Genomic DNA, 23,092 nt, shown 5'->3' on the forward strand with positions numbered 1-23,092 from the left:
TTTATTTTATTTATTTAAAAAAAAAAAAAAAAAAAAAGAATGTATATATTAGTATGTATATAATTTGTCGGTTATTGTTTATTATATTGTTATTATTTGTTTGGTAACCGGACCAGATGTCATGGTGTAGGTAGTTATTATTGTGTATATATGTATAATATGTGTGTGAGGAGAGAGGGAGCGGCTGGACCAGTTTCATTACATTGTTTATTTTCTGGTTATTAATTTTGTTATGTTTCTGTTATTATTATTGTTATGTTTTTCATTTTTATAATAAAAGATCTACAGGATGTAACTCAGGATCAGTAATGTATGTACACAGTGACTACACCAGCAGAATAGTGAGTGCCGCTCTGGAGTATAATACAGGATGTAACTCCGGATCAGTAATATAATGTTAAAGTAAAGTATTTCTTGGATCTTCCATTTTTTTGCCTTGAGGATATTTTCTGAGCCTCCTGGCCAGCAGTGAGAATTCTTCACATGCCACTAGAGATTTCTGAATTCCTCGCTGTCAGGTGCTTTTACTTATTAGACGTTTGATGTGCTGCTGAAATGCCGTTATCACTGAGTGCCGGTGCGCAGTGCAGGGTAATGTTCTGCTGATCTGCTCCCAGATGGTAAAAGATCATATTTCCCTCCCCCCACACTAACTTTATTTTGAAATTCCTCTTTAAAATTTGGCCAATGATTGACCTTTTCAGTGAGATGTCTTGCTGCGCCTCCTCACAATATCTTTGTATAATGAAATGTTTTGCACCTTTCTAGAAAGACTTTGGCCCCGGTTCATCAAGGTTAACATTTTGTATTAAAGCCTTTATTTTACTCACTTTTATTGCACCATCATATTCCACAGCGCTTTACAGACATCATCATCACTGTCCCCATTAGGGCTCACAATCTAAGTTCCCTATCAGTATGTCTTTGGAGTGTGGGAGGATATCGGGGCAAACACCGGGAGGACATATATCTCGTTGCTCCCCTATAGTACAGTGCGACAACCGGTTCAGCACATGTACCTTCACTAACTACAGGAGATCGTTAGGATAGCAAATACTATGCGAAGCGGAAGGAATGATAGGAAGGAGAAACTGAGTGTTCAGTGATATATCCATCTTGAGACTGTATAGGAGTCTCAAGGTGGTGCTACAGTATATAGGTGGAGTGAACATCCCAGGATATAGAGTGTGTGAGTTGTGGGACAGAAACAGCTCTGCCTCTTCTTGAGAAATGTAGTTTACAGCCACAGAATGAGAGATGGCAAGTTCAGAACGTAAACAATAACAAACCACAAAGATGGCTGCACTGCAGGCAAGTGAAAATAAAGATGGCAAGGCGCTTAGAGGGCTCATTCTAGGGATAGCCAGATCTGGTTTTTGTTTTTTTTTTGTGCCCAGAAAATCACTTTAAAAAAGGTGGGTAGCTGACTAACAAAGTTGGTAGAAAGTTATAGAAAGTTTTATTATACAGGAATCAGCTCTGTAAAAACAGAAAAAAAAGCTTCTCACTTGTAGTTGAATTTAACGTTGTAATAATTGCAGCTGATTCTTCCTGTGAGAATTTGTATCCATACAGGATCCTATTAATAATCCGACAGGAAATGTCTGACGTCTGGGACCAAACTGTGCACAGCTGTTGCCCCATACTGTCACCTCCTGTCACTGTGCTGCTGCTATCAGTCATGTGTAACAATGCAGCGTATGTCTTATATACTGTGTATAGTGTATATCATATACTGTGTATAGTGTATATCATATACTATGGATAGTGTATATCATATTCTGTGTACAGTGGGTACGGAAAGTATTCAGACCCCTTTAAATTTTTCACTCTTTGTTTCATTGCAGCCATTTGGTAAATTCTAAAAAGATCATTTTTCTTCTCATTAAAGTACACTCTGCTCCCCATCTTGACTGGAAAAAAACAGAAATGTAGAAATTTTTGCAAATTTATTAAAAAAGAAAAACTGAAATATCACATGGTCATAAGTATTCAGACCCTTTGCTCAGTATTGAGGAGAAGCCCCCTTTTGAGCTAGTACAGCCATGAGTCTTCTTGGGAATGATGCAACAAGTTTTTCACACCTGGATTTGGGGATCCTCTGCCATTCTTCCTTGCAGATCCTCTCCAGTTCCATCAGATTGGATGGTGAACGTTGGTGGACAGCCATTTTCAGGTCTCTCTAGAGATGCTCAATTGGGTTTAGGTCAGGGCTCTGGCTGGGCCAGTGAAGAATGGTCACAGAGTTGTTCTGAAGCCACTCTGTTATTTTAGCTGTGTGCTTAGGGTCATTGTATTGTTGGAAGGTGAACCTTTGGCCAAGTCTGAGGTCCAGAGCACTCTGGAAGAGGTTTTCATTCAGGATATCTCTGTACTTGGGTGCATTCATGTTTCCTTCAATTGCAACCAGTCGTCCTGTCCCTGCAGCTGAAAAACACCCCCATAGCATGATGCTGCCACCACCATGTTTTACTGTTGGGATTGTATTGGGCAGGTGATGAGCAGTGCCTGGTTTTCGCCACACATACCGCTTAGAACTTTTAGGTGATAATTCTATCTTTGTCTCACCAGACCAGAGAATCTTATTTCTCATAGTCTGGGAGTCCTTCATGTGTTTTTGAGCAAACTCTATGCGGGCTTTCATATGTCTTGCACTGAGGAGAGGCTTCCATCAGGACACTGCTATAAAGGACCGACTGGTGGAGGGCTGCAGTGATAGTTGACTTTGTGGAACTTTCTCCCATCTCCCTACTGTATCTCTGGAGCTCAGCCACGGTGATCTTGGGGTTCTTCTTTATCTCTTTCACCGAGGCTCTTCTCCCACGATTGCCCAGTTTGGCTGGACGGCCAGGTCTAAGATGACTTCTGGTGGTCCCAAACTTCTTCCATTTAAGGATTATGGAGGCCACTGTACTCTTAGGAACCTTGAGTAATGTAGAAATACTTTTGTAACCTTGGCCAGATCTGTGCCTTGCCACAATTCCGTCTCTGAGCTCCTTGGGCAGTTCCTTTGAGCTCATGATTCTCATTTGGTCTGACATGCACTGTGAGCTGGGAGGTCTTATATAGACAGGTGTGTGCCTTTCCAAATCAAGTCCTATCAGTTTAATTAAACACAGCTGGACTCCAATGAAGGAGTAGAACCATCTCAAGGAGGACCACAAGGAAATGGACAGCATGTGACTTAAATATGAGTGTCTGAGCAAAGGGTCTGAATACTTATGACCATGGGATATTTCAGTTTTTCTTTTTTAATAAATTTGCAAAAATTTCTACATTTCTGATTTTTTTTTTCAGTCAAGATGGGGTGCAGAGTGTACTTTAATGAGAAAAAAAATAACTTTTTAGAATTTACCAAATGGCTGCAATGAAACAAAAAGTGAAAGATTTAAAGGGGTCTGAATACTTTCCGTACCCACTGTATATCATACACTGTGTGTGTGTGTGTGTGTGTGTGTGTGTGTGTGTGTGTGTGTGTGTGTGTAATTATATACTGTGCATTGCGCTTTTGTTTTTTCCTCCCATTCCTCCAAGAGTCATAACTTTTTTTTTTCCATCAAAGCAGCCGTAAGAAAATGTTACTTTTGCAGAACGAGTTGTAGTTTTGACTGACACTAATTAGTTTGCCACATAGTGTACTGGAAGACAGGGAAAAAATCCAAGTAGGATGAAATTATAAAAAAAATTGAAAAAAAAAGCAATTCTGACATCGTTTTTTTTTGTTGTTGTTGTTTTTACAATATTGTTTGTGACAACATTAACATTGCAACACCATTACACCATTAACAATGAGGTTATTAATGGTCGTCTGAGGAAGGTTCTGCCGCCCTGAATGCACTTGGGCAAATCATCAAGGTCCTCTGCTGGCAGCTCCTGTGCAATCATCGACCTAGATGTGTTAGATGGGAGACAAGTTTGGAGACGCTGCAGCCTTGGTAGCACGTCTAAGCCACGCAGGCTGCTCACTGTAGCACAGACAACATGCGGCCTGGCGTTATCGTGTTGAAAACAGCTCCTGGGACCAGGATCAATCATGGAAACAGTGGTACTTATCCCAAGAACCATTTTTCAACATGACAACGCCAGGCCGCATGTTGCTTGTACTTGTGTGAGCAGCCTGCATGGCCTAAACGTGCTACCAAGGCTGCAGCATCTCCACACATCTGGGACGTCATTCATCTGTAATTGCACAAAGAGCTGCCAGCAGCGGATCTTGATGATTTTCCCAAGTGCATCCAGCGGCAGGACCTTCCTCAGACGACCATTAATAACCTCACTGATAGCAGCCGAGGCTGTAAGTGCGAGGATTTCTACATGTGGAACTCATACTCCAGATTGAAGAAATTGAGATGTTTTGAAAATTTTGTTCCCATTTGTTTAATCATTTGCAGATTAGTAACGCGTCTATCCATCCTGTGATTTCCATTACTCCATGACTTTTCCTATTTGGTGTTGCAATTTCAATGTTGAGGAGTGAAAATAATGCAAAATGACATTCTATGAAGCCAAGTAGAGGCTTGGCTTCATAGGAGGACCAAGATGGCAGTGATGGCAGGCTGCCATAACAATCCACTACCACCCCATGATGGAAGAGAAGGGAGCAATAGATGTCAGTGCATGTAAATGCCACTGTCAGTGGTTGATAGTGGCATATAAATGGTTAAACAGCAGTGACTGGAGTTATCCCTGGGTCCTGTGTTACCGGCAGACGCCGGGTCCATAATTTTACTGTGAGAATACTGCCGTGATATTACGAGGAGACTTCTATGAAAATTATTATACTCCTGTAGATGAAAGTGAGCACGCCAGTAAATGACCCACACCTAGGAGTCTGCTCCGGGCTGTAGGCGTCTGTAATTATCTCCAGATATCAGGAGACCTCAAAGTCCCTGCTTATAATCCAGGAACGCAAAGATAGAAACGGGACGTCGTCATCCAGGGGGAAACAACAAAGCGGGGTCCCGTAGACAAATCAGGACCTCTCCTTGTGCTTAGTCATGCTGCACACCCCAATACCCAGACAAAGGGCTTCAGCACATGGTCGCCCATCCGCTCATCCTGCTCCTGAGCAATTTTTTTAATGCCAAGATTCCCTGTGTAGGTATTACAATATTAATAGTGAGCGGGCGTGTAGGACCATATTCACACCGGCTACATCCTCACTTTCTCTTCTTACTTATATCTCTCCATTTTTATGCCTATGTTTGTCCTCAATTGTGAGATATTAGAATAGATCCTACTGATTTCATTTTTATTATAAAATGTTTCAAAATGTGTCAGTGATTGTATAATTGTAGGAAAATGTCCCATTCATCATTTATCATTCTCCTATCGTGTATCATCTATCACCGAATAGCCATCATTTGCCACATATCATTTACCATGTCAATCATAGAATATTATCATTTATCATCCATCATCTCTTGTTTATCAAATCATTTGTCAAATATTTCATCCACCATCCATCATCTATCTTTAAATAAACATCATTAATCATCCATCATCTGTTGCCAGTCATCCAGCATTCGTTATGTCATTTATCATAAATCAATTATTTATCTATCATTTATCAGCCATCATTCATTACCCATCGTCCATGTCATTAAGTAAACCTCATTTATCATCCATCTGTCGTCATGATTCGTCCCTCATTCATCTTCTCATGTCATTTATCATAACTCTGCTATAATTTATCTGTCATTCATCATCCATTATTTGTCATCTGTCATTCAGTAAGCATCATTGATCACCTGTTCCCAATCACCCATCATTCGTTATGTTATTTATCATAAATCAGCTATCAGTTATCTGTTATTCATCGGCCATCATTTATTGTCCATGATTCATTGTCCATCATTCAGTAAATCCCATCTATCAGGAATCATTCTTCATCCATTCTATATTAAGCTTCATCATCCTCTTTTATTCATTCTTCATTCATTCTTCATAATCATCTTCATTTATTTTCATTCATCTTCATTATCCATTCATTCTTCATTCATTCATCGTCATCATTCATTCAATCATCATCATTTTTATTTCCTGTGTTCTACAATGAAGTCACTGAGACAATGGATACAAGTCATGGGATCACCAGACATCCTCCATCTTTCCATTTATCATCCCACTGACTGCTCTGATCACACCGGGGTGGTGATTTCCGTTTATATTGGGGCTTACTGAACCCCATTAACGTACAGTAGGGTCAGTCAGGGAGTCACTCGTGGTGCATTCAGCGATATATTTCCAGGTAAAATTAGTGGAAACTTCCAAATGACAAGAACTTAGTCCATTCCTAAACATAAAGACCGGAGCAGAGGCGGGAAATCTACAATCCGAGCGCTGAACAGTTGAACAAAAACATTCGGATGACTCTGGTCATTAGTCCATGGTGGCCGGACCAGTGCCACCAGTCCTCTTTCTTGTAGGCATCTCCAGCGCCTCCTCTGATTAGGTGGTCCTGCACGAAGCCATCGGCGTGTCTTGATGCTTACATGGTTTCGCTCTGGGTTTGCTCATCATAAAAGGCACTGGTGATGCCGGCGGTAAGGAGGAGGTATGCAGGATGCTCGTGTGGCAACACCATGGACTGCTAACATGACCACGAGACCTGGGTCCTGCAGATCTTTTCCACAACTTCCAGCTTTGGCGCGGAGCATGTCCTACATTCCATCTGCGCTGCGCAGGGATTACAGTTTTCTTGATGACAAGCTGATTTTGTCTTCAACAACAACAAAAAAATCCTTAGGCTATGTGCCCACGATGCGGAAATGAAGCAGAAAATTTCTGCAGCATTTCTGCATCTCCCTGGCAGAAAAAACGCATGCGGATTGTACATGCGGATTGTACATGCGGATTTTACATGCTTTTTTCCTGCCAGGGACAAGCGGATTTGAAGCGTTCTTCACATGCATTTCCCCATGCGGGTTGTCAAGCGCTTTCCAAGCGATTTTAGCATCACTTGGAAAGTGCTTGACAACTAGGTCACACTATATAAATCCATGCAAACAGCATGAATTTATATAGTGTGACCGTAAAAGAATGTTTAAAAATAAAAAAATTAACCTATACTTACCTTCCGATGGCCCGGCGTGTGTTGCTGCGCTCTTTCCTGGCTGCCAGCTGATCGCGGGACACTGCACTGAAAGACCTGCCGTCACATGACTGTGACGTCACCACAGGTCCTTCAGTCCTGCCCGCAAGCACAGGGAAGGAGACCGGGGGCCGTCGGAAGGTGAATATAATCTTTATTTTTTATTTTATTCTTTTTTTTACAGGTACAATGGTACCCAGGTCTGGATGACCTCCAGAACTGGGTACCATCCGCACATTGAAATGCATATAATCCGTGAGTACAAATGTACTGACACGGATTATGTGCGTCTCAATGCAAGTCAATGGCGGCAATTACGCCGCGCTTCCGCGAAATTAATGGACATGCTGCGGATTTTTGAGCACAGCATAAACGCTGCAGAAAAATCCGCAGCATAGGCATTGAAAGTGCGGAATTGCATAGGGGACTATGGCAGAAGGCTTAGGCTGTGTGCCCACGTAGCGTTTTACAAGCGTTTATGCTGCGGAATTTCCGCAGCATAAACGCTTGGGAAACGCTTGGTAATCCGCCCCCCATGGTCCCCAATGACAAGCCGCACTGTCAATGCCCATGTTGCGGATTTTACCGCAGCGTTTATGCTGCGCTCAAAAATCCGCAGCATGTCCATTAATTTTACGGACACGCAGCGTAATCGCCGCCATTGACTTGCATTGAGATGCATATAATCTGCGTCAGTACATTTGTACTCACGGATTATATGCGTTTCTGTGTGCGGATGGTACTCAAGTCCGGAGGAGAGAAGACTCTCATCCAGACCAGGGTACCATAGAAACTGTAAAAAAAGAATTTAAAATAAAAAATAAAGTTTATACTCACCTTCCGATGTCTTCCCGGTGTTTTGTCTGCTCCGGGACGGTGTCTTGCAATGTTCGCGTTGATGTGAAGGACCTGCCATGACGTCACTGAGTCATGTGACCCATCACATGGCTCAATGACGTCACCGCTGGTCCTTCACACTACCGCAAGCAGTGCAAGAGACCGGACGGAGCAGACAAAACACCGGGAAGACATCGGAAGGTGAGTATAAACTTTATTCTTTTTATTTTTCACCATTCTTATTCTTATGCGCTTGATAACCCGCATGCAGAAATGCATGTGACTCACCCCCTGGGCCGTGGGGTACTCGGGACCGGGCTTCAGGGCAATGCCGGGAGTAGTAGTGGCGACCCGGTCCCGTGGCTCAGGGTGGTCAGACCAAATTGTGTCAGTCTATTTATATGGTTTGCAATGTCCGACTACGCCACCCGTGGATTGCGGTCAGAGTGAACCGCCGCTGCAGGGCAGACCACTGAGGCTGGTGTTGTGGGTGCAGCAGAGAATAGTATTACTCCCCACGGGAGGAGTGTAGCCTCAGGGCAGTGTAGAGCGATGATGGTGGTTGTGGTGCGGGGCGTCCCAGTACTAGTAGTGCTGTACGCGGTGAGGAAGCACAGAGACAAGTTGTTGCAGTTCAGGTTCTTTACTCACAGTTCTCATCCAGGTCACTTGTGCACAGGTAGGATCGCCTGAGCCGTGCTGCGTCCACCAGGCAGGGGGCTCGATCAACCCCCAGGCAATTCCGGAGTGTGGCACAGGACTCCCTTCTATCCTTTCGTCAGCCGTGCCCCACCAGTGACACTACTTCTGTCCAGCTGCCTCGGGTCGTCTCCTGGGAGGGCTGGGTGCCCACTTCCCTGACCCTATGTGGTGTGCCTTCCTAGTAGGTGTAGTGAGGGGTCGCACCAGTAAATGATCACGACCACCGGTTCTTGGCTAAGGATTAGTCACTTCCACCAACTTGGGATCCGGTACCCTGTTCTGCCAACCCGTCACCCGCAATCGCCTGGGTCCTTAGGGTTCCTTCTGCCTTCGTGTCTCTGGGCCTCTCCTGGTGGTCTGTTCCTTCTTCTCCTCCTTCCTCTCAGGCTCCGGCCTTCACCCTAGGCCTGCCTTTGAGCAGAGCTCCTTTGGAGCCTCCGCTCCCTGTCTTCTCCTCTCACTGACTGGACTGAACTTCTCTACACTAGAACTAAGATGGTGCCCACCTTATATACCTCCCTCTCTGTGTATGAGCCCAGGTGACCTGCAACCAATGGGCTCCTACCTATGCCCAGAAACCAGCCCCTATCTGCTCCCACATCACTAGGTTCCCCCCCTCCCCACTCCAGGCAGGGAACAAGGTCACTCATGCCTCCATTTATATTAATGGGAGCACCATCGAGCTGTCCCCCCCCCCCCCCCCGAATGAGGAGTGTAATGTGTGCAGCTAACAGAGCCCTGGTCCACAAACCATCCTTACCCGGGAGTGGGATATCACACCTCTGGATGAGGTGCAATACCTCTGTAGCAGCCGAGCCCTCGGGGCGCTACACATGCAAAGACGCTTCACAAACGCTTCTACCTGGCGGAAAACCGCATGTAAAAACCGCATGCGTTTTTCCTGCCAGGGAGAAGCGTAAAAAATATGCAGCATTTCTGCATCGTGGGCACATAGCCTAAGAGGGAAAAGTCCGATTTGCTTCTGGGCACGGCGGCACCAAACCCCGGCAATTACATATCTGAACTGGGAACTGATGTGTTAGTATGGTTGCTGCCATTATGGGGGTCTGAGCGCTGGCCGTGACATCATGGGGGGGTCTATTCTCAACTCCGGATGTCTCTACGAGGTCAGCACAAGAGCATGAAGGCTTTGAAGTAAAATGACATGAAGAAAGAGTAGGTGGGGGGAGTTCGGGGGTCTCCCTCCCGTGAGATCATCGCTTCCTCTTCCTCCCAGCTGCTTGTCATTAGAGAGGACGAGCCATTGTACTGCGGTCACCGCAGCCGCACTATAACTTCCTTATGGGAAGCCATTGATCAGACGGACGCTTCCTGTATGTCCCAATGTCCACAACCAAGAGGACGAAATATTAACCCTAATGAGGCAGCAAACAATGGCGCAAGAGCATTATAGGGGGAGCGGCTGATATCAGTCTTCTATATGGAGGTTATATCCATGCTAGAGTGTTATAGGAGGAGCGGCTAATATCAGTCTTCTATATGGAGGTTATCAGTCTTCTATATGGAGGTTATATCCGTGCTAGAGCGTTATAGGGGGAGTGGCTGATATCAGCCACCTATATGGCGGTTATATCCGTGCTAGAGCCTTATAGGGGGAGTGGCTGATATCAGTCACCTACATGGCGGTTATATCCGTGCTAGAGTGTTATAGGAGGAGCGGCTGATATCAGCCACTTATATGGAGGTTATATCCGTGCTAGAGTGTTATAGGAGGAGCGGCTGATATCAGTCACCTATATGGAGGTTATATCCGTGCTAGAGCCTTATAGGGGGAGTGGCTGATATCAGCCACTTATATGGAGGTTATATCCATGCTAGAGTGTTATAGGAGGAGCGGCTAATATCAGTCTTCTATATGGAGGTTATATCCATGCTAGAGTGTTATAGGAGGAGCGGCTAATATCAGTCTTCTATATGGAGGTTATCAGTCTTCTATATGGAGGTTATATCCGTGCTAGAGCCTTATAGGGGGAGTGGCTGATATCAGTCGCCTATATGGAGGTTATATCCGTGCTAGAGTGTTATAGGAGGAGCGGCTGATATCAGTCACCTATATGGAGGTTATATCCGTGCTAGAGTGTTATAGGAGGAGCGGCTGATATCAGTCACCTATATGGAGGTTATATCCGTGCTAGAGTGTTATAGGAGGAGCGGCTGATATCAGTCTTCTATATGAAGGTTATATCCATGCTAGAGCGTTATAGGAGGAGCGGCTGATATCAGTCACCTAAGTGGAGGTTATATCCGTGCTAGAGCGTTATAGGGGGAGTGGCTGATATCAGCCACCTATATGGCGGTTATATCCGTGCTAGAGCCTTATAGGGGGAGTGGCTGATATCAGCCACCTACATGGCGGTTATATCCGTGCTAGAGCGTTATAGGGGGAGTGGCTGATATCAGCCACCTATATGGCGGTTATATCCGTGCTAGAGCGTTATAGGGGGAGTGGCTGATATCAGTCTTCTATATGGAAGTTATATCAGTGCTAGAGTGTTATAGGAGGAGCGGCTGATATCAGTCACCTATATGGAGGTTATATCCGTGCTAGAGCGTTATAGGAGGAGCGGCTGATATCAGTCACCTATATAGAGGTTATATCCGTGCTAGAGCGTTATAGGAGGAGCGGCTGATATCAGTCACCTATATGGAGGTTATATCCGTGCTAGAGCATTATAGGAGGAGCGGCTGATATCAGTCACCTATATGGAGGGTATATCCGTGCTAGAGGGTTATAGGAGGAGCAGCTGATATCAGTCACCTATATGGAGGTTATATCCGTGCTAGAGTGTTATAGGAGGAGCGGCTGATATCAGTCACCTATATGGAGGGTATATCCGTGCTAGAGGGTTATAGGAGGAGCAGCTGATATCAGTCTCCTATATGGAGGTTATATCCGTGCTAGAGCGTTATAGGAGGAGCGGCTGATATCAGTCACCTATATGGAGGTTATATCCGTGCTAGAGCGTTATAGGAGGAGCGGCTGATATCAGTCACCTATATGGCGGTTATATCCGTGCTAGAGCCTTATAGGGGGAGTGGCTGATATCAGCCACTTATATGGAGGTTATATCCGTGCTAGAGCATTATAGGGGGAGCGACTGATATTTCAGCACTGAAGATGTGTGACATAAGGAAGAGATCATCGGTAGGAAAGTTTGTTACATGGCTGATAACAGAGAGAAATAGATTGCATTCACCTGTCGTGTGGTCAGCCTCTCTCCAGCTTAGATTGGCTGATAACAGGGAGCAATAGATTATACAGCTACACAGCAAATGGAAGGAAATGTAAAATCTAATCTTATAAATTATAATAAATCTATTAAAGACCCCTGATGGCCTTTTAGGGGAGGATTGTAAGTTGGGGGCGGCAGAATTGTCCATAAGTGACAGGCAGGGGAGGGGCGGACTGGAAGCCACGAGGGTCTCCCCATAAGGGTCTAATCAGGAGGTTTGTGACTGTCAGCAGCTTCTCTCTTAGTCACGCTCCTCCTGACATGACTGTACTGATCATCACGTCTGCTAGGATTCCCCCAGGGGAACCCCAAGTATAACCCTCCCCACCTCCACAACTTTCCTATCCCCGTTCCCGCAGCCAAAACTTCTGCCTCTGCGGCTCTCTGTACTGACATGACTCCCGGAGACCCCCATGGGACACCCCCTGAGTCTGGAATGATACATTGTATGTACCGATCTTTCCGGCAATGATGAAATGTAACCTTCCCACTAAGTGATGAGGGTTTCATTATTTGTAGACACTTACAATTGTCGTATGGATAAAGTGCCAGCAGTACCAGAAGTATGGTGGTCTGCGGGCCTGACTGCCCTGACCAGTGCTATATGGGGGGGGGTGATTGTAGCGTATGATTGTACGCAGCAGCTTCTGAGATCACTGGGGGACACGAATCGGTGACCCGTAATCCTGGGACTTGTGGAATTGATCAATGCCTCGGATGACATACACCGTATCACAGCAGATTGTTCCCACGGATCGCCATATCTGACAATGTCCAGGATGTCATCGCTGTCTCCCGAACTCCAGTTTGTGTCATTATACTTGTTCTAAAGCAAACACTAAAGTGATTCACAAACTCTCAACATTACACGTGGATCTGCTGGATGTGTCAGGACGGGTCCGCTGAATAATGGGGTGTATGAGGGAGAGGATGGACCTTTTCTGACTCCTCCATTGGGATTATATAGGAGAGTCATGAGGTTTCCTCCTTTTTAAAACTGTAGGTTTTTTATATCATAGTAGATCTATCTATTGTCTAGAGCTCCAAGTCCACTGCACTGACAGTTACATAAAAGATTGTCTGTCTACAGCCACCACTAGAGGGAGCTCCCTGCATACAGAGATACATGATGAGATTCTGACTGTATCCATCTTCCACTAGGGGGAGCTCCCTGTATACAGAGATACATAAGATTCTGTCTGCAGCCACCACTAGGGGAAGCACCTTGTATACAGAGAGACATGATAAGACTCTGTCAGCAGCCACCACTAGGGGGAGCTCTCTTTACACAGAGATGCATGATAAGATTCTGTCTGCAGCCACCACTAGGTGGAGCTCCCTGTATACAGAGATGCATGATAATATTCTGTCTGCAGCCACCACTAGGGGGAGCTCCCTGTAAACAGAGATACATCATACGATTCTGTCTGCAGCCACCTCTAGGGGGAGCTCCCTGTATACAGAGATGCATAAAGTGGTGCATTATAATATGGTGTCTATTTGCAGCCACCACTAGATGGAGCACTCTGCAAACAGAGGTTCATAATATCGTGTCTACATGCAACCACCTCTAGGGGGAGCTCCCTACATACTGTGTTATTATTGCTTGTAGAATCAGTATGTAGTGTGCTCCCCCTACTGGTGGAGTATATGTACTTAACCTTTGTATGTTAACATATACAAAAGTTTACGCAATATCATAATGTCATACAATTTCTTTAATAGTGTATTTTATCTTTTAAATGAAGTATTATAAATAAAATTGCGTTATATCTTCTTCTTTAAAGCCGTACCTGAACCTTAGTGTTAAAAACGTGGCAAAACAGTGGCTGCAGTCTGACAGAAGTTTATCATGTAACTGTCTATGCAGAGGATTTGGAGCTTTGCGTCAGAAACCCAGAGCTCAAACTGCGTTAAAGTTATACTATGTAACAATCTGGAAAAACCTTTGGGTATTTTTAGTTAAATGTTCACTTTTCTGGTGTTATGTCAATGGAGAAAAACAATTTCTAATATACCTGGGGGCCCATTGATCAAGCCATGGTAGGTTCCCTTCTTAGTATTTCAGTTCTCTGAGTTTTCTCTTCTTGTCTATTTTCCAGCTTTGTGTGGATTTTATCAGTCGGACGCTGACGGTGGACATGGCTTGTGAAGCTTTACAGGTAGGAGACGGCGCAGTGGGCTTATTATACAGGATTGTGATTGGTATCCACAGCTGCAGAGGCTGACGCTTACAGCACGTACCTGGGTGTCTGCAAAGCATCAAAAAGCACCCTAACATCTAAGGGCCTGATTCATCAAAGCTTTTACCCCAGAATTCTGCAGTATAAAGCTTCGAAAAGTCACAAAATTTTGGCGCAACTCAAGGCTGCACTAAAATTTTTGGTTTTGGAGCAATTGAGCTGGAGTGGAAACACTGGCATTTTTCAGAAGCAGCCTCGGCTAGAAAAACTCACTGTGTGCACATACATTATAGAGAGTTCTACAGTTTTGTTTAGATCACAGGATTATCTAAACTGATACACTGTAACAAATCTTCAGCTAATGGAGCAGAACTGGACAGGGACAATATTCCATTCACTGACAAAAAAAGCAGAGATTTTAGAATGATAAGGATTGGTAGCACAAACTATATTAAAAAGTTTCAGAACTTTTGTAGCCTTTTCTCAGACTGCATGGCATATGTATAGTAACATCACAACAATCGTAAAATTGCGCATACATGCGGTTGTATTGTTATGTGCCCCTTCCCCTCACTGTTAGATATTTTCACGATACATTTTATTTATATACTTCCCTTTTTGGATTTAGTTCCAGTATGATTTAGTCTCTCAGATATCGTCAGCTGAACGGCGGCACATGAACATCCATCAGTCATCGTGCCACCATGAACCTGCAGAGCAATGATCTGCACTCACAGAGGGGACAAACCTCTCTAAATGTCATGTTCCTACTGTGACGCTGGTGGCAGTTATCTGGACGCGTCACTCGCTACTGTAGACATTTTCCGAATTCTTTGTAAATCTTCTGAAAAGCGGAAAAAAAAAATTCTGACACAAGATTGGTGCCTGACCCCCTCTAGAGCCGCCTGTCCCAGTCTAGAGCCCCCTGACCCCCTTCTAGAGCCGCCTGACCTCTAGAGTCACCTGACCCCCCCCCCCCCCCCCCTCTAGAGCCGCCTGTCTCAGTTAAGAGCTACCTGACCCCCCTCTAGAGCCACCTGGCATCCTTCTAGAGCCGCCTGATCCCTTCTAGAGTCACCTGACCCCCCTCTAGAGTTGCCTGACCCAGTCTAGAGACATCTGACCCAGTCTAGAGCCTCCTGACCCCCTTCTAGACCCCCCTCCCTCTTGAGTTGCCTGGCCCCCTCTAGAGCTGCCTGTCCTAGTCAAGAGCTGCTCGACCTCCTTCTAGAGTTGCCTGACCGAGTCTAGAGTCGCCTGACCCCCTTCTAGAGCCGCCTGATCCCTTCTAGAGTCGCCTGGCCCCCCTCTACAGCCGCCTGTCCCAGTCTAGAGCCCCCTCCTGACCCTCTTCTAGAGCCGCCTGACCTCTAGAGTTACCTGCCCCCTGACGCCCTTCTAGAGCCCCCTGACGCCCTTCTAGAGCCCCCTGACGCCCTTCTAGAGCCCCCTGACGCCCTTCTAGAGCCCCCTGACGCCCTTCTAGAGCCCCCTGACGCCCTTCTAGAGCCCCCTGACGCCCTTCTAGAGCCCCCTGACGCCCTTCTAGAGCCCCCTGACGCCCTTCTAGAGCCCCCTGACCCCCTTCTAGAGCCCCCTGACCCCCTTCTAGAGCCGCCTGATCCCTTCTAGAGCCGCCTGATCCCTTCTAGCGTCGCCTGACCCCCCTCTAGAGTTGCCTGTCCCAGTCTAGAGCCCCCTGACCTCCTCTAGAGTACATCCAGTCATATCTCTGAAATACCAGTAACCGGCTTCTGAGCTCTGTATCTAAGCCCATCATGTGTGATACTGTCTTCTAAGCTGCTGTATCTACTGTATCAAAGTTTTTCTTCCATTACTGTCTGCTGAATTATTGTATCTAACACTATCATGCGATACTGTCTAATGAGCTGCTGTATCTAATTCTATATGTGAGATACTATCTGCTGCTTTGTATACAATCCTATCATGTGTGATACTGTTCACTGCTGTATCTAATCTTATAAGGAGTGATACTGTCTTCCGAGTTGTAGTATCTAATACAGTCACGTGCTAATCTGCTGTATCTCATAGTATTATATGTGATACTGTCTTCTTTGCTGATCTATCCAAACTTATGGTAGATAGTGCCAGCTGAGCTGCTGTATCTAAGCTTTAATCAGTTGGATTTGTCTTGCTCTCACTCTGATTTGCAAAAAATATAAAATAAATGGACTATAAATCATTGGTTTCCAGTCTACACCAGTACCACATGAAGGGCCTATTAATGGGAGCCGGAATCTTAAACCAATTCCCAGGAAGTGAAGTAGATGTCAGCAAATTGTTGCCCCCAGTATAATACCCCCAACCCTCAATTTCCTCTCTAATTATACAAACACACTAAATACTATATTATATAATGTATACTTCCTGATAATAGCATAATCTAAGAGCCCCCATTGTCCCTGCCCTCTTTCCTGGAGCCCCATATATAATAACAATTCATCATTTTTGTTCTCTGTCTCACCCCCCATCCTTCTGCGGAAGATTTGTAGATCTGTTCATCCTCCTTGTTCATGAATTGAATATTAGAACTGCAGTAAAGACTGACACATTCACAGAGTGAGCTGTATGAAGGATTGCGACTTTGCATTACAATGCAGATTTATGAGCTATTCAGAGTTTATGGAAAGTGGAATGGCAGCACCCGGCGAACCCAGGCAAGTGACAGGGCCCGGGAGGCCAAGTCTGGAATCTGCGATATCCGCCATTCAGCCCCATGGTACATTTTTTGTGGTGGTAAATAGCAGCAAGACTGGCTGCAAAACTGCTTCGATCAGAGCTAAGTCCATTTGCAGCAGTTTAACCTTTTAGATGCTGCTGTCAATCAACATCAGCAGCAGCAGTTAAACGGTTGGAAATGGGGAAAGATTTTTTCTGATGCACATCGGCCCCCACAACATGATTTCTGTGTGGTGATGCTATTGTCATGGCTGCTGGGGGTCCTACTTGTAGGCTCCTGTATCTGGCATGTTTGTACACCTATGAAGCCTGTGTATGGCTTTATAGGAGATCAGTAATTTTACTATTCATTATATGTAATATAACCATATTGTATGAGCAAGCAAGTGGTCAAGTCCCCTACAGCAAACAAGAGAAAATGGAAAAAAAAAAAAGAAAAAATCTAAAAAAAAAGAAAATTATTATTTATATAGATATTTATATATATATGAAAAGCTAATATAAAAGATAATATCATCCCACCCCTTTTCCCCAGAATGTAAAATAATTAAAAGAAACGTATTAGACATCTCCACCTACATATCCGTCTAAACAAATAAAATATTATATTTACTTAATTACTGCTGAAAAAAAAAAGTCAGAGTCACTTCCCCCCCAAAAAATGGATTAAAAAATAATGGTAACGATAAAATCTAAAGCTCATAGCACAAAAAAAAATTGATAAAGCTCTATGGACTGAAAAGTAAAAATGCTAACTCTTGAAAAGCAAGGAGGAAAGATCAAAAGAGAAAAGGAGCTCCTGAGACTCCCAAGTCACCAATGTGCCCGCATAACCCTGGAGCCTGTACTGGCAGCCATTGGTGGTGGTCACCTCTGTAGAGTACCGAATGTGACGGACGCTGATGTAACATTGCTATGATGTAACACTGATTGTCCATGTCTTACATTTGTTCTCGGTTTTCAGGCTGCGGTGAGTTATGGTCAGAACGACCTGCAACAGAGATGCCTGTCGTTCATAGAGCGCCATACTGTGGTGAGTAACCTCCGGGTGGTGGTGTGGCGGCACAAAGACAAATGGCCATTATATTAGGATTTTATAAGGGGATTTTTTACTGAGATGTAACTAGCGTACCCCCAAACAGCAGCTTCATGTGGATTTGTTTCGGGGGTATTTTTGTGCCATTTTCTCCCCGCAGTGGAGGGGGGGATGGGATCTCCTGGATTGTAAAGTGGAGGTCAGGGGGTCTTCCAGATCCTCTCACTTGAGTACAGGCTGTGACAGATCTACTTGGCCTCCTCCTCCTCCTTGTATTGTGTCTTTGTCGTGCCCCATTGTTTTTTATGGTCGGCTCGCAGGCGGCTCACATCTGCCGGGTGAACGTTATTTAACGCCACGACATGAGCCGGGAATATAAAGGCAACAAACAAAAATGTTGGGTGTATTCTGGGGACATCACTTTGTGCCATTTGTCACAGCATTGAGAGAGAAGTAAGGTGAAATTCGCAGCAGATGGCGTCCATTTTTTGCTAGTGCAGACCCCTCAGGCCAATCTGCGCTGTCTGATTCATAGACATGGCTGCCCACAAGATGAAGACGGGTCGCAGAGACTATTGTAGATGAATCTGTTGTTCGCATCCAGCAGGACGATGTAAGGGCGGAGGATACAGATTCTCCCATAATTTTGTGCATCAAAATAATTCTGCGGAAATTTCACCAAAAAAACAGTGCTGAGCACAGGGTGGGCTCCAGGGTTCTGAGGACGCCGTGGGCACTCATCACTTTCCATTTTTCCCCCTCGCCTTATAAGATATTACTTTTTTTATTTTTTTATGGCGTTTTATTTGTATTACTATTTTTCAGCCCATATGACTTTCTTATCTCTTTTATTCCATTTTTTGGAGAGGTAAAGTGACCAAAACACAGCGATAATGGCATTTCAATTTTTTTCTTGTTTTGGCACTCATTGCCTGGAATAAATTCTTATAACATTTTACTAGTTTAGACAGATACACCACGATACCAAATATGTCATATTTATTTTTTTCAATTTTATTTCCGTATCAGAACTTTCATGTAAGATTTTTTTTTTTTTTCATTAGTCCACCGGGATCAGTTGAAAAATACACTGCGATATTGTAATATTGCAGTGTATTGTACAATTTTCCTTCTCCTATGATTAATCATGGAGGTCATTTATACACCTTAATTTTGACCAACCTGGTGTAGCATTTTAGTTTTGGGGTACGAGGCTGTGACAATATTTAGATATGATAAAGGCTGGTTGTCAGCAGTGCTATAAGGTGCACGGATCTCATGGCTGATCACAATGTAATTATAAACCCGACAGAGCTGTGACAACCTCTTGGACATGATATGGAGGCTAGTTGTCACCATCAGTAGATGAATAACTGTTAAGTCCCCCATACACATTAGACTAACGCCATATGAACCTTCTGATTTCGATTGGTTTGGCCGACAGTCTATGGGGGCATCCCTATTGTCCCCCGACAGATGTCAGAGGACAGAAGGATTTGATTTCGGACTGCCTATCCTATTGTTCTCTAAGAGATAATTCGTCTGAGTCTGGCAGCGGCTCTCTCGTAGAGAACATTGGCAGACTAAGCGCTCCTGCGTATGAGATATCGGCGAACAATCGTCCAAACCATCGTTGTGACAACTTCAGTCTCAGACATGATATAAAAGCTGGTTGTCAGCAAATAGAGGGGAATGTATGTGAGGATGTCACTGATTATGGATTCTGGGCCGAGATGTCCCTCATCTGTCCCCTGAGTGGGAATTATCCAAACAGGATGTAAACTGAGAATAGACATCTTACGATCACAGTTGCTGTCCTCAGCGCTGACCTCCAACCTTTTCTCATGATTTCTCCTCCTTACAGGAAATCATTAAGACGCAGAGTTTCCGGGAACTCTCCGATCTTGGAATTGTCAATATTTTACAGAGCGACCGGTTGTCTATTGATGAGGTCCCCCTTATCCAGGCAGTCCGGGAGTGGGCATATGTCAGCTCGGTAAGTATCCCGGTGTAGTTGTGTGTCGAAAGTTGAAATTTTGAAATAGAAAACATCCTTGCATTTTGCCCTTGGACCCATTGACATCAGAGGCATGAGCTGTTTTTGTGCCTTACGCCTCAATGCTGCAAGAAGCACCTGGTTAATTTAAAGACTTAAAAGGCTTGTCTCAATCTTGGAGGTTATGCCCTAATTCACTAAAAAGAGAATAACTTCTCGACCTCTGGGACTTCAACCAATCCTGAGAACTGGGGCTCTGAAGAGCCCTGTGTAGATGGGAACGATGGTCATATTGTAATACCATATGTGCATTTTAATACTTACCTTTCCTTGTAAGGTGGTTCTGGATGTCCCAGTGTCTGTGGTCGCTCAGGACGCAGTGCGAGAACTACGCCTCATCCTCCTGTCACCAGATGAACTCACTACACTAGAGCGGGAAAATGGCAAAGACGACCTCATCCCTGTGAGATGCGAGGATAGGGCTTTCCTCATCGTATATTATAACCTCCTTCTTCTAACCATATCTTCTTATTATTAGGAAATCCAGATCGCTCAGGCCTGGAAATTTCACGCCCTGAAAAAAGTCAGCGACACCCACCCTCATCATTTTCAAAGGAGGAAGGGGACATTGGGGAGAGAGCACCACCGTTACTTGTACTCTCCCTCTAAATAATCTAGATAGTCATCTCTTGGGACCAAAAAAGGATCTTCTATGACAGCCAGACGAGGAGTTGGATGTAGAGCGAGGGGAGACTTTAGTGACCTCGCCCAGAATTGAGTGTGAGCTCTGATGGCAACAGCTACCAGTTCTGGTCATAACACTAGCAGGAAGCTGCACCAAGGAACACTCTACCGCACTGTAAATAATTCACAGAAAGATTTTAGATTTTGTTATAATAACCATAAAAATGTTTCCAGAGTTATTTTATTGAAGTGTGAAGCACAGTGTTAACAGCTTCTGATATTGCAGCACCCGCAGGAATCTTCTTCTCCTGGCTGTTCTAGGATCCTGACTGTCTAACTATGTAATAATACTGGAGCTGAGCATGTAGTGCTGTATACAGCTGCAATCACAGTTATTCAGCCCCCGTTGAAAATCCGGATTACTTGCTAAATTTACAAACTTTGGTTTACTCCAAACAGAATCAAACAAGAACAATGTGAATTGCTCAACATAACTAATATCTTCAAATTCAACTCAAAACGCCACTTTTACTGACTCCTGGAGTTACATAATTATTTGCCCCTTTATGACAAGTGCATTTAGTACTTAGTAGTGCCCCTCTAGCTGTTATAACCTGCTGCTGGCGTGATGCATAGGCAGACACTGGCTTCTGACGGCGTTTCTGAGCAATCACAGTTCTGGGATGTATTAAGAGAAACATAGAGTCTAGATCACGTCAAGTAATTATCCCCGCCTACTCCTCCTTGGTCAGACCTCATCTGGAATACTGTGTCCAGTTCTGGGAACTACATTTTAAAAAAGAGATCGAAAAACTGGAACAAGTTCAGAGAAGAACTGCAATAGTGAGTGGACTGCAAACTACGTCCTACGAGGAACGGTTAAAGGATCTGGGAATGTTTAGCTTGTAAAAAAGAAGACTAAGAGGAGACTTAATAGCTTTCTACAAATATCTGAAGGGATAGTCACACTGTAGTGGGATCATTCTTATTCTCATTTGCACAAGGAAACACGAGAATCTATGGAATGAAACTGAAAGGGAGAAGATACAGATTAGATATTAGAAAAAAAATTTTGACAGTGAAGGTGATCAATGAGTGGAACAGGCTGCCACGAGAGGTGGTGAGATCTCCTTCAATGGAAGTCTTCAGAGGCTGGACAGACATCTGTCTGAGAAGGTTTAGTGACTCCTGCATTGAGCCAGGGGGTTGGACACGATGACCCTGGAGGTCCCCTCCAACTCTAACATTCTATGACTTTTGGCCCACGCCTCATGAGCGATGGCCTCCAGTTTACTAATATTCTTGCATTTGCTGCATTCTCCTTCTTCCAAATCCAACAAAGATTTTTTATTGGGTTCAAGTCAGGTGACTGTGAAGACCACTTCAGAACCTTCTAGGACAACTTTTAAAACCAAGTCTTGGTGGTCTTTGAGATAAGATTGGGGTCATTGTCCTGTTGGAAGGTGTAATGATCCCAAACTTCAGGTTCCTCACAGATGTTTTCTCTTAGCAGTTCCTGATACTTGAGTGACTCCATCTTGCCCTCCACTTGTTGCAGGATTCCACTGCTGGTGAAAGCAAAGCTTTTTCCAATGTTGCATTGCTCAGAGACAACCACTCTTATTAATTCTGTTTTACATTTTCACCACAGATCCCGCCGCCATGTTGTGCACAGTACATTATTATTCACTCAATGTCACGTTTGTAATGTAAGACAAGACTCAGATCCTCCCTGGAGAGGACGGTGATGGAGCAGAGGAAATGGCCATGGCTATTAATAGACCAAACACGGCTAGAAATAGACTGCGTTGTTACTCATCACCTTAAGACATACTACGAGGATGCAGGATCCCATTAGGGTTTATTTACTAATGGGAGAAGTCCTAATAACTCCCTGTGATCAAAGATTAGTTTAATCCAACCACAAACATAACCGTGGAAACAAACACTAGATATGTTGCCCATAGCAACCAGATATTTTTCAAATGCAGAGTAGGAAACGAAAGTAATGATCTAATTGGTTGTTATAGGCCCATAGTAACCAATAAGATTCTATTTGTTATTTTCCCAGTGCAGGTGGCAAACAAAAAGCAGTGATCTGATTGGTTCTCATAGAGCCCCTTGAACCAATTAGATTCTTGTTGTCATATTTTTCTAGTATAGGTTTTAGGAAATAAAAGCAGTGATCTCATTGGTTGTCTTGGGTGTATATAATCCAAATCAGATTTCATTTGCCATTTTTGTCATACAGTTGAAAACAAAAATAAAAGATGTGATCTGATTCGCTGTTGTGGGCAACTTCTACGCTCCTCACCTTCTGGCAGGGAAGCAATGGGGAGCATTCAGTCCACCTTCCAATATGGTGCACTGCTTGGATGGCACAGGCTCGGGAGCTGAGCCCGCTCCATACAGCGCAGGAGTCACTGCACCCTGCATTATCACAAAATGTACAGGTGATCAAGCAATCACAGATTATCCTTCCCTAACTAAAAATTAAAAAAAAAAAAAAAAAAAATCTAAAAATTAAAAATAATGATTAAACAACAAAAAATAATAATTAAAATCTCAATATATTTGCCCCATACAGTGGAGGCCAAAATGAAAAAA

General features: G+C 44.2%; 1 protein-coding gene across 6 annotated transcripts in view; it reads left to right on the forward strand.

The window, feature by feature from the left end:
• BTBD19 (BTB domain containing 19) overlaps nucleotides 1-22,128 on the forward strand; it is a 51,947-nt gene extending 29,819 nt beyond the window's left edge. For all 6 annotated transcript variants that reach the window (XM_073643575.1, XM_073643573.1, XM_073643574.1 and 3 more), the window contains 5 exons: nucleotides 13,989-14,048; nucleotides 17,734-17,802; nucleotides 19,670-19,801; nucleotides 20,139-20,264; nucleotides 20,340-22,128. In XM_073643575.1, the coding sequence (XP_073499676.1) occupies nucleotides 13,989-14,048; nucleotides 17,734-17,802; nucleotides 19,670-19,801; nucleotides 20,139-20,264; nucleotides 20,340-20,474 (522 nt within the window). In that variant the 3' untranslated portion in view covers nucleotides 20,475-22,128. The remainder of the gene's footprint in view (nucleotides 1-13,988; nucleotides 14,049-17,733; nucleotides 17,803-19,669; nucleotides 19,802-20,138; nucleotides 20,265-20,339) is intronic.
• Nucleotides 22,129-23,092: the final 964 nt, after the last annotated feature.

Source organism: Phyllobates terribilis, unplaced genomic scaffold (assembly GCF_046119375.1).
Source record: "Phyllobates terribilis strain yellow unplaced genomic scaffold, ASM4611937v1 Scaffold_8__6_contigs__length_399053987, whole genome shotgun sequence".
NCBI classification, from domain to species: Eukaryota; Metazoa; Chordata; class Amphibia; order Anura; family Dendrobatidae; genus Phyllobates; species Phyllobates terribilis.